The 14,811-nt window shown below is 50.9% G+C and overlaps 1 protein-coding gene across 2 annotated transcripts in view; it reads left to right on the forward strand.

The window, feature by feature from the left end:
* Positions 1-1,938: 1,938 nt before the first annotated feature.
* VAV2 (vav guanine nucleotide exchange factor 2) overlaps positions 1,939-14,811 on the forward strand; it is a 117,056-nt gene continuing 104,183 nt past the window's right edge. For both annotated transcript variants that reach the window (XM_056505496.1, XM_056505495.1), the window contains exon 1: positions 1,939-2,589. In XM_056505496.1, coding sequence (XP_056361471.1) covers positions 2,386-2,589 — 204 coding nt within the window. In that variant the 5' untranslated portion in view covers positions 1,939-2,385. The remainder of the gene's footprint in view (positions 2,590-14,811) is intronic.

Below are 14,811 nucleotides of genomic sequence, written 5' to 3' on the forward strand. Positions count from 1 at the left end.
GAACAAGGAGCAAAGTCCGGGAGCGGAGAGAAGCTGCACGCTGGTGCCCAGCAGAGGGTGGTGTCAGCTCTGTCCTGCCCGGCTGGCATTCCCTGGGTGCCTGGCATTCCCTGGCTGTCATTCCCAGCAGTGCCAAAAGCAGCAGCTCCAGCACAAAATCCGGCCTCTTTAATTTATTCAAGCTCCGTTTTACAGCTTTAGGTCCACCTTGAAAACAGCATCTGGTTCCTCTCCACAGCCGCCATCCCCTTGCAGGACAGTTTGAACAATGTGGAGCTCACAGCTCAGCGGCGTGTGCTGGATCCGAGCTCTTCCTGAGCCTGGCTGCGCAGGTTTCGGTTGTTTTTGTTTTTCCTGCTCTCAGAAGTACCTCTGCCATCAGCGCTTTGGCTTGCTGCAGAGGTAGGCGAGGAGCGGACTTGCTCCAACACCTCCCACGCAGAGCCTGGCTCTGCAGCTGCAGGGATTGTTCCCAAGTGTCCAAGGGCCAAGAACGCTTTTTATTACTCAGTAAAAACGCCAGGCTGCGGCTCGCAGCTTTAATTATGCACATATAATAAACTCCTCTGTTGTCATCTACCTACAGACCTGACCTCACGCGGCAGGCTGGTACTGAGCCGACCAAAATTATCCCTGGCACGACTTCACTGCCTTCGGCAGCCTCGTGATTCCTGCCCATGGGTGCTGGTGGAGGGCAGAAACGCTTCGTGAAGAGCTAAAAGATCAAGAAAATCATTCTGAGAAAGCAGCTCCTCAGGGTACGGGGAGCGTGGGCTGAGATCTGGATTCTCCCAGGGCAGGGCGCAGCTCCGATGGTGAGGCTGGAGCGTGTGGATGCTGCTCGCTCTCGGATCGCACTGTTCACACCCTGCCCTGGCCCAGGGGCACAGCCAGCGCCTCGCCATGAAAGGATTTCTTCTTGAAAAAAAAACCAAAAACAACCCAAACTTTCCTTGGAATATGAAACAATTGTTTTCTGTTCTTCGGAGAGATCCTCCTTCCTAGATTGAAAATGAAGGATCATGGCGCTAGAGTTGCTTTTTCTCCTTTATCTCCGCTTGGCTCCATTTGGAAGAGATTAGTGTTGCATTTGTTTGACATCCAGGTTAATAGCTTCCCTTCGTCCCAGTCCCGGCTTCCGGTTTTGGCTATCTGGAAAGCCGGGCTGGAAATTAATCGGCAAACTCTGGGGAGAGGATCTCGCAAGAAAACTCAGACCAGATTTGAAAAGAGGCTGTTCTAAGCCGCGCTGATTTGGAAGGAAGCCACCGGTGAAAATTAGAGATTTTTCAAGAGTTTGCTGCCAAGGAGTTAATGCCTGAGAGTCGAGGTTTTTAATAAATACACTGGTAATTAATTATAGGAGTTGTCCTCCCGTTTGAAAGTCAAGGAACGCGATCGCTTGTTTGGGTTAAACATCTCCCCTGCAGTATTTGCAGCCCAAACACGGGATGATGACGAGTGGGAGCTCAGACAAAGCGGGGTCTGTGTGTGTGTGTGCGGCCCCGGGACCGCTCCTGCCACAGCCCTGGGGAGGGGGGACCCCCAAAAAATGCGGTGGGGGCTCTGCCAGCGGGGACAGCGAAGCAGCACCGGGGCTCCGGCGGCTTTCCCGGAACAGGGAGAGGAGCGGCAGCGCTGGGAGGGACAACGGAGTGGGGGGGAGGAAAGGATCAAAAAAAAAAAAAAAAAAAAAAAAAAACAGGAGAAAAGGAAAAAAAAAAAAAAAGAAAAAAAGAAGAAAATCAGGAAAAATAAAAAAAGGAGACGGGGGGAAGGAAAAAATACAGGGGGAAAAAGCGAGCTGCGAGGCAAAGCGAGGCGAAGCGCCCCCCGCCCCCGCCGGCAGCCCCGGCTCCGCAGACAAAGGGGCGGCGGGGCGGAGCGGGGGCGGAACGGGGGCTGCTCCTGCCCGGGCGGCGACAAAACTCGCACCCGCGGCTGCTCCCCGGCTCCCGGGCAGGTGGGGTCCCCCAGCCGGGCAAGTTTCCACAGGGCACCGCCACGGAGTTGTGTGCGGGGAGGGGGCGGCCCCGCCGTGTCCGTCCGTCTGTCCGTCCGTCCGTCCGCCGCTTTGTTCGCGGAGGATGCGGCGCGCCTAGCCCCGACCGAGGCGGTGGGGCCGCAGCGGGGGCAGGGGCAGCCCTCCGCCGGAAAACTCCGCGCCGCCCTCCTTCCTCCTCCTCCTCCTCCTCTTCCTCCTCCTCCTCCTGCTGCCGGCCGGAGCCCCGGCGCGGAGCGATGCTCTCGGGCGGCGATGGAGCGCGGCGCTAGCGCGGAGCCGCCCAGCACAGCGGCCCCTCGGGCAGCTGCCCGCGGCCCCTGAGCGCAGCAGGAGGAGGAGGAGGAGGAAGAGGAAGGGGAGAGAGAGAGCAGAGCGCGGCCATGGAGGAGTGGCGGCAGTGCGGCCGCTGGCTGATCGACTGCAAAGTTTTGCCCCCGAACCACCGGGTGGTCTGGCCCTCGGCCGTGGTCTTCGACCTGGCGCAGGCGCTGCGGGACGGGGTGCTGCTGTGCCAGCTGCTGCACAACCTCTCCCCCGGCTCCATCGACCTCAAGGACATCAACTTCAGGCCGCAGATGTCCCAGGTAGGACGGGAGCGATGATGGAGGGGGTGGCTACGTGGGGAACCCCCAGGAGCGCCTGGATCCATGGATGCGGCGGCTGCTGTCGCACAACTTGGTGGGATGGGATGGGATGCGATGTGATACCGTCTGTTTCACCCCCTGGATACCCGGCAGCCCCTCCCAGCCTTTATCCCCCCACCGGTTTCTCCCTGGTTCAGCGCCGGGGGAGCCGCGGCCGCACGGGACAGGAGAGAACACCTCGGGAAGGAGGGAAACATCCCCCTTGTGTTTACAGTCATGGCGAAACAAAAGCAAATAACAGGGCTAAGAGGAGGAGATGGGATTATTCGGGGTTTTCATGGAGGCGCTGCTTCGTCTGAGATGTGCGGGAGGAGCGGGCGCCGGGACGAAACTTTGGCTGGGAAGACTCAAAGCAAAATAAATGAATAAACTCATGAAAACACACGAACCTCTGGTGCTGGCCGGGCAGGGAGCGAGGCCGGTGCAGTGCCCGAGCCCCGGTGCTGCATCCCCGCTCTGCTCCAGGTGATGGGGGCTCAGGTCAGGGACCCCAATCGCACCCCTTGCCCTGCCCTCTGCCCCGCTCTCATCGTGTCCCTCCCATCTATCCTTGGAAGTGTTTCCAATTCCTGGCTGGTTTGGTGGAAGGAGGCTTAAACAAACGGGAAAAAAAATAAAATAAAGAAGTAAAATCAGCTCAGGTTGTTTTGGGTCTGAGTGCTCCGCTGGTGTTTTTGCAAGCTGAGCTGCAGGTATTTGCATGGGAATGGGGAAGTGAAATCATTTAGAAACAAACGAAACGGGGCTTTGTGCCCTGCCCGCCGGCAGCCCCTGTGTTGAGGAGTCAATTGCAGAGTGTTGGCTTTTATTTTCGAACAGCAGGTTCTAGTGGTGAAATTGAAGGGAAACTTCATGTGTTTAACTTCGCTGAAACCTTCTAGGATAAATAACCTCCAGTGGCCACAGGAGCTGTGTTCTGTGCTGTCAGAGCAAATCCCTCTCCCTTTTTCCACTGGAATTCCCTTTCAGGACAATGGTTTTTTTCCCAGCTGTTCGTCCCCTTCACCCAGCAAGGCTCAACCTCGTGTGCTGGGGTGGCTGCTGGGTGAGCTCCCAGATCTGGAGCCCTTCTTTGGGGAGCAGAGGGTGCTGTGAGGATGTCCTTGAAGCACCGGGATGGGAATCCCCAGCCCTGAGTAAATAACAACACGTCCCGATGCCTCTTCCCAGGGTGGAACAATGCTGGGAGATTTCCTCTTGGCTCTCCAGGCTATGAACTGATTCCGCTCGGGCTGATGTTTCCAAATATAAACTGCCATGCAGGAGCTGGGGATGGGGAGGGCTGGAGCTTTCCTAGAACGTGCTGAGAATGGCACACTGTGTTTGGGGTTTTCTGAAGGGAATCTGTAATCCTGCAAAGCTCATTTTGGTGTGCTAGTTGCCCGTGTGGGGAGTTCAGAATGGGTTTAAAATGTGGCACTTGGGGACGTGGTTTAGTGGCAGATTTGGCAGTGCTGGGTTATTGGTTGGACTCGACCTTAGAGGGTTTTTCTAACTTAAACTCAGTTTTTCTGTGATCCAGGGAGGATCTGGGGTGGTTTGGAGAGGAGGCTCTTGCTGCCCTTGCCAAGGCAGGTGTTTGCTGGTTGGAGAGGAGAGTTCACAGCCCTGCTGTCTTTAATAAAATTGCTTTCTGCTTATCCCACCTGGCTGCTTTCACAGCTTCAGGGGATTGACTGGGATGGGTTTGGTGGCCCTTTCTCTGAAAATCAGATCCTTAAAGGGGAGCAGCACAGAGCTGAGCCCACAGGACCTGCAGAGCATCACCTGCTATGGGAGTGGATGCTCTGGTGAGACTCAGCTGGTGCCTCAGCCAGGATGGGACCCAAACCACTCTGGGGTCAGCCTTTATATTTGGTATGTTTGGTGCTCTTTTGGTAACCCCTGGGTTTGGGAATTTGCCTTCTGCCCTGGGTGGTTAAAGGCACCTTTTACTGCACTGGCAGCCCAGGGAGGTGATGGGGAGGAAGGAGCTGAGCCCTGCCACAGAGGGGACAAACACCCCTGGGATGGCCCAGCCCTGCTGTGGCTCTGGGGGAGCAGTTCAGCATCTCTGGACCAAATTTCAATTGCAGGAATCCAGCTCTTGTGAGCCAGCTGTGATGTGCTCAGACAGGAGGTAGGGATGTGTGAACTAAGGAACTTCAGAGGTGGTTTTTAATGATAGATGCACATTTTGCCTGCCTGGCTGGACTGGCTAACCAGCTGTCTGCCTCACTAGAGAGCTCCTTTTGTTATTAATCAGGTAAAATGCCAGGGGACAAGACACTTGTGCTAGACTTGAAACACCCAGTAATACTCAGAATATTCTGTCACCCACCTTTCCTGCTGAATTAAGTGGGGCTGTGCAGGTGTGTGATGAAAAACAGATTTTTTGCCTGAGGTGAGCAGCGTTTCAAAGGCCACAGGTGAAATCACATCTCTGCAGAGAAACACTTTAAGATCCAGGCACTTGTGTGGGTTTTTTTTAATCCCTTTCCCCACTGATTTGTTTTTCCTTGACGTGTGCTGCGAGGCGAGGTTGGCAGCACAGGGAGGGTGCAGGGACTGGTGCTCCTGCTGTGGGGAGAGGACTTGGTGTCCCTGCCCTCCAAAAGTCTCCCCAGCCTCATAAAACCTCCCTGAACTTGTGCACAGAGAGGCCAGACCACACAGCAGTTTAATACATGATGCTTAATTAAATATAAAAGAAGCAAATCACCCCGATAGGTTGCAATCTGAAATCTGCTTTATTTTCATGTTCAGCTCCAGAGACCCAAATCTGCTGTTTGTGGGTGCCTGGGAGGATGGGATGACCCAAAGAACTTCCAGAGTGGCCAAGAAAATAAACAGGAAAAACAATCTTGAATCCCAGCTCTGTGCTGAGAGTTGCTGGACGCTGGGGCAGCTGTGATGAGCCTGGAGCAAAACTTCATTTCTGCTGCTTGCTTTTGCTGCTGAGGCTGTTTCAGAGAGCTGGGAAGTGGCTTGGGGGTGATTGCCCTCCTTGCTTATTGATTCCTGTGATTGCATCTCTGGGGTGTCACTCAGGGTGATTTTCCAGCCAGCTGGGAGAGTGTGATGCAAAGCACATCTGAATTTGCAGGTAGCTCTCAGTTTGCATTCCCTGCCCCAGAACCATCCCAGAACCCCAAACCTCTCCCCATTCCCCTCCTAATTCCAATTCTCTGTCACTGTGTGCTACAGCTGCTCTTGGGAGTGAGATGGAGATCTTTAAGCTTTGCATTTTCATCAATAATTATATTTGAATCTTAATTTCATTCAATCTCTGGTCAAATACAAATTAAATGACTTTACACTCGTGTTTCAGCATAGAAAATATGTGCAATAAAACACCTGCATGCTTGGGTGAGGTTGATATTTGGTGCTGTGAGTTTTGTGAGGTTTTCCTTTTTTTATTTGGCATTTGTCTTAGATAAAATTAATCCTTGCTGACAGGGCCTTGGATGTGTTTGGAGGCTGGTTGGGAAGCCTGCTGCAGGCTGCTCCCTCTCAGGCAGCATCAGCTGTGCCAGACACCTTTGCAAGAGTGGGAGTTGATCAGGAATTATCCAGGAAAACTGGGAATTTCTTGCAGAGCTCCAGATCCCTGTCCCTCCTCTGGTGGTTCAGCCTCCTGGGGATGCTGTGGAGGGAATTTCTGCTCCCAGTCTCTGTAGCTGAAGGAAAATGGGTTAATTCAGTGGAGAACAGCTGAGAAAGAACAATAACCCCCAAATCCTGCCCCACTGCCTGTCCTGATTGCTGGCTGAGCAATCTCTGTGTGTTGAGAGCTGGAAATTGGTGCCTGCACGAAGCTGGTGTGATGTGATTTAACATCAAGACTCCCCCAGACATCACCTCTGCTCAAAGCTGCTCTGGACACTGCTAAATATCTTTATTTCCTCCAGATGAAGCAGGGAAGGATGAATGCACAGCACTAATGGCCAGCTCATTAAGGATTCTTGTTTTGAAGCACATTGACATCTCTCCAGAGGGAATCCACCCCTCCCTGCAGCGCCTGGAGGTTTGACTGGGGCCCTGGGGGCTGATGAGAGGCAGAAAACATAATTGGAGCAAGGCTGGGCTGCCCAGAGCTCTGCTCTGCTCTTATGAAGGAGCCAGGCAGACAAATGACACCAGGATAGATGGCTGCAAGCCCCACACCTCCCCCAGCTCTCAGATGCCTCCTGCCCTGTTGTTTTTATTTCATTTACCATCAAAACCCTGTTTATTGGTGAGGTGGGTGCTGGTTTGCTGTGGAGCAGGTGGCTTGGAGCCTCTCCCCAGGTCCAGGGTGATGGGGGCAGGCTGGAGGGTTTGGTGCAGGTAATTACTCAGCAGGCTTTGGGGGTTTTAACGTGCCACTTGAAGGGTTTATAGCTCCAGTGCTTGTAATTGCTTCCATATGCCATGATAGTAGTTAAATAAATTCAGTATTATCAAGTTAAATAAATTCTGTACTATCAGAGCTGGTTGGGTGGGCTCTTTGAGTAAAGTCTGATTTACCCTGCTCAGCTCCTCTGGCTTTATTTACTCTCTGCTTTTTGAAAGTGAGCTCTGTTCCAAAAAAAAAAAAAAAAAAAAGCTGTGAAAAACGTCCTCCTTACATCTCCCTGTTTACTGTGTCTCACTGACTTCCCGTTTGGATGTGCTGAGCCTCACAGAGGGAAAAAAGGTGCTCTGTGTGTCCAGCCAGGCTCGTGAGCTCCCTGCAGAGCAGGAGCTGCTCCCACTCTGCTGCCCAGACCCCAAAACTGCTCTCAGCACGGGCAGGAGCCTCTCTGAGGCTGAAGGACCCGAGGAACCTGCAGCTGAAGGCTCATCAATATTCTGGAGGGGCAGCAGAAGGTGGAGAGTGGTGGATGGATGCTGAGGGTTGTGCCAAGCAGCCTGAAAAGCAGTGAAAACTTTTTTATTTTATTTTTTTTTTCCCACTCTCTTAAATGATGGATGAGAGCTAAATACCTGAATTAAACACCTACCAGCAACAGGCTCTTGAATGAATAGATGCCTTTGAAAACACAAATTAAAGAAAAAAAATTAATTTAAAGAAAAGAAAAGGCGATTTTTTTTTATTTTTTATTTTTTTTTTTTTTCAAGCTTGGTCAGGTTGGGAAGCTGCATCCTTGATGAGGTGTAAAAAATGCTCGGTGGGGATGGGGTGATCTCCAGGAGCAGGGGTGCCTCGGGGCACAGCAGGAGGATTTTTGGCAGGTCTGAGCAGGGAATTGGGTGAGGAATGAGGGAAATGAGGGAATTTGGGCTGGGTTCTGGGAGGGCTGAGCATCCCCAGCTCAGCCTGGTGGGATGGCACCCACCACCCCAAACCCTTCTCCTTCAGCTCAGCTGGAGCCTGAGTTTTGGCAGGGACAGAAATGTTGTTCCAGACTGACCCGGGGGCAAATTTTTGATCTGTTTCTTTGTCTTTCCTTAAAGAGACAAAGCTTTTCCCCAGCGTTGGAGCTGTTTCCCTTCTCCACTGTGTTGGGAAATGGATCAAATGTGCTCATCCCAAAAATCCCAGCACCCCAAATGGGGATTTTTGGGACAGAGCTGGGCTGGGGAGGGTCAGGATCCCATTGATTTGGGTGAATGAGTGGCTGCAGGGCTGTGAGGTGCCTGCGTTGGGTTGGAGAGGATGCAGGGGTGATGGAGCTTGGAAAATGCAGTTAGTTTGGAAAATGAAGTTAATTTGGAAAATACAGTGAGTTTGGCCACACCTCTAGGAACTGAAGCCTCTCTCTGCTGATTTTTAAACCATGGATCCCCCTTTGAGCTGTGCAGCATTTTTAAAATAAATTTTTGTTTCCTCACACCACTCTCAGCATCAGTTTGTTCCTTGGGAGTCCCAGAGATCCTGAAACAATCTCGTGGCTGCTCCTGCAGCAGCAGCAGAGCTCCTCAGAGCTCAAGGGGGGCTCAGTGCCCCTCAGGGTGACCCTGTCCTGTTAATGCTGAGTCCATCTGTCTGCCCAGCTGTCCCTGCAGCATCCTCCAGCCCTGGGCTCCTGTCCCTGTCCCTGCAGTGTCACCCCAGCTCTGCTGTCAGCAGGAGCCCCAGGGATGCAGTTTGTGTCTCAGCAGTGCCCAGCCTCACCTGCTGGTTCCAAACCTCAGTGCTCTTACAGGAGGGGAGGGACCTTCCTTCATCACCATTCCTCTGACAACTGCAGGCTCAGCACTGATGAAATTACTTTTGTATTTTTGTTCAAAAACACACCTGGAGAAAATCTGTTTCTCCCACCAGTGACTTTTCCTCCTTGCTTTGCATTTTCTTTGGCTGTGCTTCACCCCATGATACAACTCTGGTGCAGCCATTCCCTGCCCTCCACCCTCTGGAGCCTCCCAGATGTGCAGGGGATGGACAGGCAGGGCTGGGCTCTCCTTCCTGCTGCTGCTGGTGCAGGGGGAGGTGACAAACACAGCCAGAACTTTGTACAGAACAAACCTGTGCTGCTCTGCAGGTGTCTCATTCCTGGGCTTTGTGACTTTGCTGAGCCCTGTGGCTGTGATTTGATTTTTCCCTGCACATTTTGTGCTTCTGGGAGTGTTTGTCTGGCACCCTGGACTAGCCCAGCCCTGGAGTCTAGTCTGTGTGAACAGCAAGGTTTAGCTAAGATGCCCAAACCTGAAAGGGATTTTTAGGGTTTGTATCTCCTGTGTCAGAGGATGTTTATGCTCTACCTAAAACCACAAGGGCTCCACTGTAGAAGGAATTATAAAAATAACAGGTGCAGGTGGATCAGTTTGCTGGTCTGTGGAGGCTCTGAAACAAAACCAGTTATCTTCAGGAAGGTCCTTGCAGAGCAGGAGCTTGGCCATCACATTTCCCAGCCTTGCATAACAAGTCCTGCAGAATAAATTCTTGGACACTCCTTGGATCTGTTTGGACATCTTTGGATCCCTTTTCAGGAGTCCCCAGGCAGTTGTTCCACCCTGGTGTCCGAGCTGCCAGCCCTTCCTGCCCAGGACAGAGGGTGTGCTGCCCCTGCCCCTGCTCTGCCCAGAGAGGTGATGTGCAGTCAGTTCCTGTTTTGCAATCCTGCTCTGTCTGGACAGCCAGGACTCAGCTGGGAGATCCTCCTCTGCCTCCTTGGAAAGGCACCAGCCTGACTCACATCCTGCATCCCTGCAGTCCATGCACTGCAGAGCCACCAGTAAATCACATTTTACTCCCCCTGATGCCTCTGGGCTCCTCACATGCTGGATTGCATTTTCCAGGCTTGCTGGACCATCTCTCCCAGCCGTGCAGGTGCTGGAGCTGCTTTGGCACAGGGGATGCTGCCAGCTCCCTTTGGATGTGCTGGCAGTGGAGTTTGGGAAGGGTTTGTGCCCCTCTGGGCTGTGCTTGCTGCTCCAGCAGGGACCATGAGCCCCCCACTGGGGCCTTGCTTTGACCCCCAAACCACCAGGATTTGGTAAATGAGGAGAGGGGGAAGGTTAAAAGGTTCCCATAGAGGAAATTTGCTTTTTCTCTTGCAGCATTTGCTTTAACACTGAATGGAGGGGGGAGTAAATTGGCCCTTTTGTAGCATTCATATCTTTTTGTTGTGTTTTATGGTGGTTTACAGCTAAATGGAACATCTGGTATTTGAAGGGGGCTGAGGAGGGAACAGAGGAGGTTTGTGGCTGGGGAAGGGGAGGAGCAGGAGGAGTGATTTGTGCTCAGTGCTGCAAACACAGAATTATCTGTGAAATCCACAGAGCTCAGGGCACTCAGAGCCTGGAAAACAAATATCAGCCAGGCTGGGAGCAGGGAGTGTCTGTGCTCTGGGACAAGGCTGAGGCAGGAAAACCCATGGCAGGGTCTGTGTCCCTGCCCAGGGAGATGGTTTGGCTGGTTTTGCTTTCCAGGATGAGTTGTGTGGCTCCTCTGGGTTTGTCAGAATTTGGGATGCTCTCAGAGCACTCAGGTTCATGCAGGATTTAGGTTTTTTCCTAAAGCAGAGCCTTGCTCCTGAGGAATGAGAGTGAGAGATAGGTCTGTGATGGAATAAATATATAATTATTTATTTTTATATAAAATATAGGATAGAGATCAATGTGTAAAACATATAAATATATTTGTATGTAAATAAAACTGTATTTCTTTAAGAGCTGGTGTGTGTTAAAGCCTGGAAATCCCAGGCTGAGTGGCATGGCCCCAGGACAGGAAATGTGCACAGCACTGGGACAGGCTTGTGTGCACATCCAGACCCTTTGTGTTTATGGGAAGCACTTTCTCATGTGAGTGATCTTCCAAGAAAATCACTGGTGAGCCTTGGAGAGGGGAGGAGACAAAAAAAAAAAAAAAAGAAAAAAAAAAAAAAGAGACAAGACTTTTCCTCCCACAGCTATGGGAGAATTGTGGCTTTAAACAGAAAATAAAACAGAAAATTTCCTAGTAAACCCAGCAGAAGAGTTTTATGATTTTTTTTTTTTTCTTTTCCCTTTATAGATCAGCTTCTGTATCTTTATTTTCCTGCTGCTGCTGCAGGGTTTGGGGCTGTTCTGTGGGAATTGCTGCTGGAGCAGCAGCTGCTCAGCCCAGAGTGGCCCTGGGGCTCCCTTGGTGGCCCTGGGGCAGCAGATGCTCCATTGCAGGGTGTAAATGCCTTGGGGCAGAGCCCAGGTGATGGCAGAGCTCTGGGTTTGGAGAATTTTTTTAAGTTTTCAAGCTGCCAAATTAAAAGCTTGGTGTTGTCAAGGGGTTGGGGGCATGGAGACAGCTCAGCAGGAAGGCTGGGGGTGTGGGGCTGCCTCTAAAAAGGTGAATTTTTGGGGTGAGTGTGAGGTTTGCTGAGCTGGGTATTCCCAGGAAAGTTCCCTTGTGCATCCCTCCACATGGCTGATCCACTGAGCATCCCCCAGCTTTGTGTCTGGGCAACCCCTGGGGATTTAGGAGTGGCTGTTGCTCCAGCAGAAATATTTCTGCAGCAAAGTGGAGTTTTTGAAGGGCTTTCTGAAATCATTAAAGCTGAAATCATTAAAAGTTCCATCTGGGATCTTGGCAGATGTGAATCATCCCTGGGTGGGTTTCCAGGTGGCATCACAGATTTGTTACCTCGTTTTAACTCTTCCTCAGCCATCACTTTTGGGTTTGGGATGTTCACCCTGATGGAGCAAGGACACTTCCAAGGGGTTCCCCACCTTTTATTGCTTTGGCCACTTGGGGAGTGATGCAATCAGAGTCTCACTGCTGAGAACTTCTGTGAGATGCAGAAAACGTGGTCAGATACCCTGAGCAGCCAAACCTGTTCCTTGGGTGAGAGGCCAGACAAACCTTTTGCTTCTCCCTTGCTGCATTTTCCACCCTCAGCATGTTCAGGTGCACCTCACCAAGCTCTCCCCACACCTGAATTTATTTTATTTCCTTAGAGGTGACACAGGTTAGAAGTTAATTTTGCTTGTATTGACAGCTGGGTTATCTCAGGAAGGGTAATGAAGCCACAGTATCTGCCTGAGTGGGTTTTAGCCAGGTTGTTGCAAGAAGCATTTCTAATTAGCAGAGATTTAATTCCAGATTTTTGTCATCCCCCCCCTTCCCTCTTAATTATATTTGTTAACGTGTTTAACAGCTTTCCCTTCAGAAAAGAACAATTTATTCAAAGGTCATAAATAGATTCTGGCATTAATTACTCCAGAGCCACACTGGGCTGCTCTGGAGAAAGCAACTCCGTGGGGAATGCTAAACCTTTTGCAGTTGGATTTATCTGGGGTTGAAATGACTTTGTTTGCACACACCCCCATCAAAAACACCAAAAAAACCCCAAATAGCTGATTGCATCCACGTTTGTGCCCAGCTACAAACCCATGGGGATCTTGGAGCTAATTTCCCCGAGTTTTTGGAGCAAGTTTGTAACTCACAGCATCTCCCTTCATCTCTTTAAATTGATTTTCTGAGATTTGGGGGCATTTTTGTGGATTAGTTTGGGATCCCATTATTGCTGTGGATGCTGAGCTGGAGCAGGGGCAGCAAAGCCTGGCTGGGACCAGTGGCTGAGCTGTTCCCTCCTCCTCAGCCCAGCTTAGGTTAATAGTTTTTGTAACCTCCAGATTTTGGAGTGGCTGCAACATCTGTTCCAATTGATAATAATGCAGTGCTGAGGGGGAATTAGCATACAGCTGCTGGGGTGGGGGGGAGCCTCTATAGAAAAATAAATGAATTTATTGATGGGAGATGAAGCCTCATTGCGTTTTCATCGTTCCTGGTGATTTTGGCAGCGTGGGCAGAATCTGTTCCTTTGCAGGGAGAAAGGGATGTGGGACTCTGATGTGATTTGAGGCTTGAGTGTCTTTGTTTTGTCATTTTACCCAAAGCCAAGAGTATTTTTTGCTGGCTTTAGGCTCTTTTTGAAGGCTCAATCTGCCAGATGAGCTGGGCTGGCTGTGTGTAGGGGAATATTTAATATCTCTGGGAATAACTCTGCTGTCTCAGTGACCTGATCCAGTGGGTGGCATCCCTGCACGTTGTGCTCATGAAATTCTCTTTTCCTTGCACTTTGGCTCTTGCTCTGCTCACCAGGAGCTGCAGGTTTGTGTTGGCACTTCCAGGATTTGTTCCCTGTGCTGCTTCCTCTCCATCCTTCGTCCTCCTCAGGGATCAGGATGCTGCTCTCCCTCTGTCTGACCCACAGCTCTGAGGTTCAATATTTCTTTGGCTCTTCCTCCCCTGGTGTTTTTGTGGAGTCCTGTGATGTGACAGTTAAATTTTCCTTGGGGGAAGGCAGACAAACAGGCATTGCTTTCCTTGCTTTGGGGAAATGCAGAGGAACGTGATTGAAGTGTTCTCTGAAGCCTTGCAGACTTGAAAGCGAATTTAAAATGCCCAGGTTGTAAAATTTATAAACCCAGAGTGATGATTGGTGAGATTCTGGATTCCCCTCCTTGTAAAATAATTAAAAAATTAAACTGAAGCCAGCCCACGTTCAGCTTTGGGTTCCACCAGCAAGAGCTGAGTGAATAGAATTACCTGTTTTATATGGGTAAAAAAACCATCCTAAACACCTGATTTAACTGGATGTGAATGAAAAAAACTTCAGGGCTGGAAAGCAGCCTCATAAATCCAGAGGGGCAGAGGGGAACTTGCCAAAGATGGGCTGAGTGTGTGCATGGATGTTGCACCCCTGAGCTGGGGCAGAGGGAAGGAATAGCCCCCTGCAGCCACCAGGTTTTGCAGTCTCTCTTCACAGGAAATCTGTTTTTCTGAGCAGACACAGAACTGCTCAAATTTTTTTTTTATTTATTTTTTTTTTCTCTCTGATTCAGAGCATTTTTTTGAGCAAAAATCCTCCTGGTGCTGGCTGCTCATCCCACCCACAGCTGGCCCAGGTTTTTGGGGTTTGACATTTCCAGTGTCTGCTCATCTGAAATGGATCTTCAGCCTCCCACCCTGCTCTGACAGCTCAAGTTGTGCTCCCTGGAATCCCAGGATCCACGTGCTGTCCTTGGGTGTTCTGGCATCATTGTTCCTGCTGTCTTTGGGAAAAAAAAAAAAAAAAAAAATTCTGGGAAAAAAAGAACCCAAAACCAGTTGGATTTTTACAGGTCTGTGGGTTCAAGGCAGCTGTGGGCTGCTCCCTGGTTCTTTAGGAATCTCTCTGAGCAGGGGAGGAGTGCTCAAAAAAGCCACTTACAAAAACCACTTTGGTTATTTGCATTACTTTTTGGATTATTTTTGTGTTGCTCATGGATTCCCAGGTCCAAGCTCCACTTGGTACCAGGCCCTTTGCAAACAGAGGCCCTGATCCTGGGCAAAGGTTATCCAGATAATCTGGGAATGCAGAGCACCTGGATCTCACTCTGCCTGGGGAGAAGCACTGGGCAGGTGATTTGTTGTCCCTCTGCCTTCCTGGGGCTGGATTTTGTAACCAAGTGTTTGTTTTTGTCAGAAAGGGCTCAGCTGCTGGGTTATAGCTGGGTTATTGCTGTCCCTGTTTGTGTGTGGCTGCAGCAAGGGAAGGGGACAGAAGTGTCAGTTCTTCCTCTCCTCATCCTCATCCTCATCCTCCTGGGGTGATGCTGAGTCCCAGGTTTAGGGATGGATCCTTCTCCTCATCCTCTTGGAGTGATGCTGAGTCCCAGGTTTAGGGATGGATCCTCTTCCTCCTCCTCATCCTCTTGGAGTGGTGCTGAATCCCAGGCTCAGGGGTGGATCCTTTTCCTCATCCTCATCCTCCTGGGGTGGTGCTGAGTCCCAGG

The sequence above is a fragment of the Oenanthe melanoleuca genome, chromosome 17, assembly GCF_029582105.1.
Source record: "Oenanthe melanoleuca isolate GR-GAL-2019-014 chromosome 17, OMel1.0, whole genome shotgun sequence".
In the NCBI taxonomy this organism is placed as follows: domain Eukaryota; kingdom Metazoa; phylum Chordata; class Aves; order Passeriformes; family Muscicapidae; genus Oenanthe; species Oenanthe melanoleuca.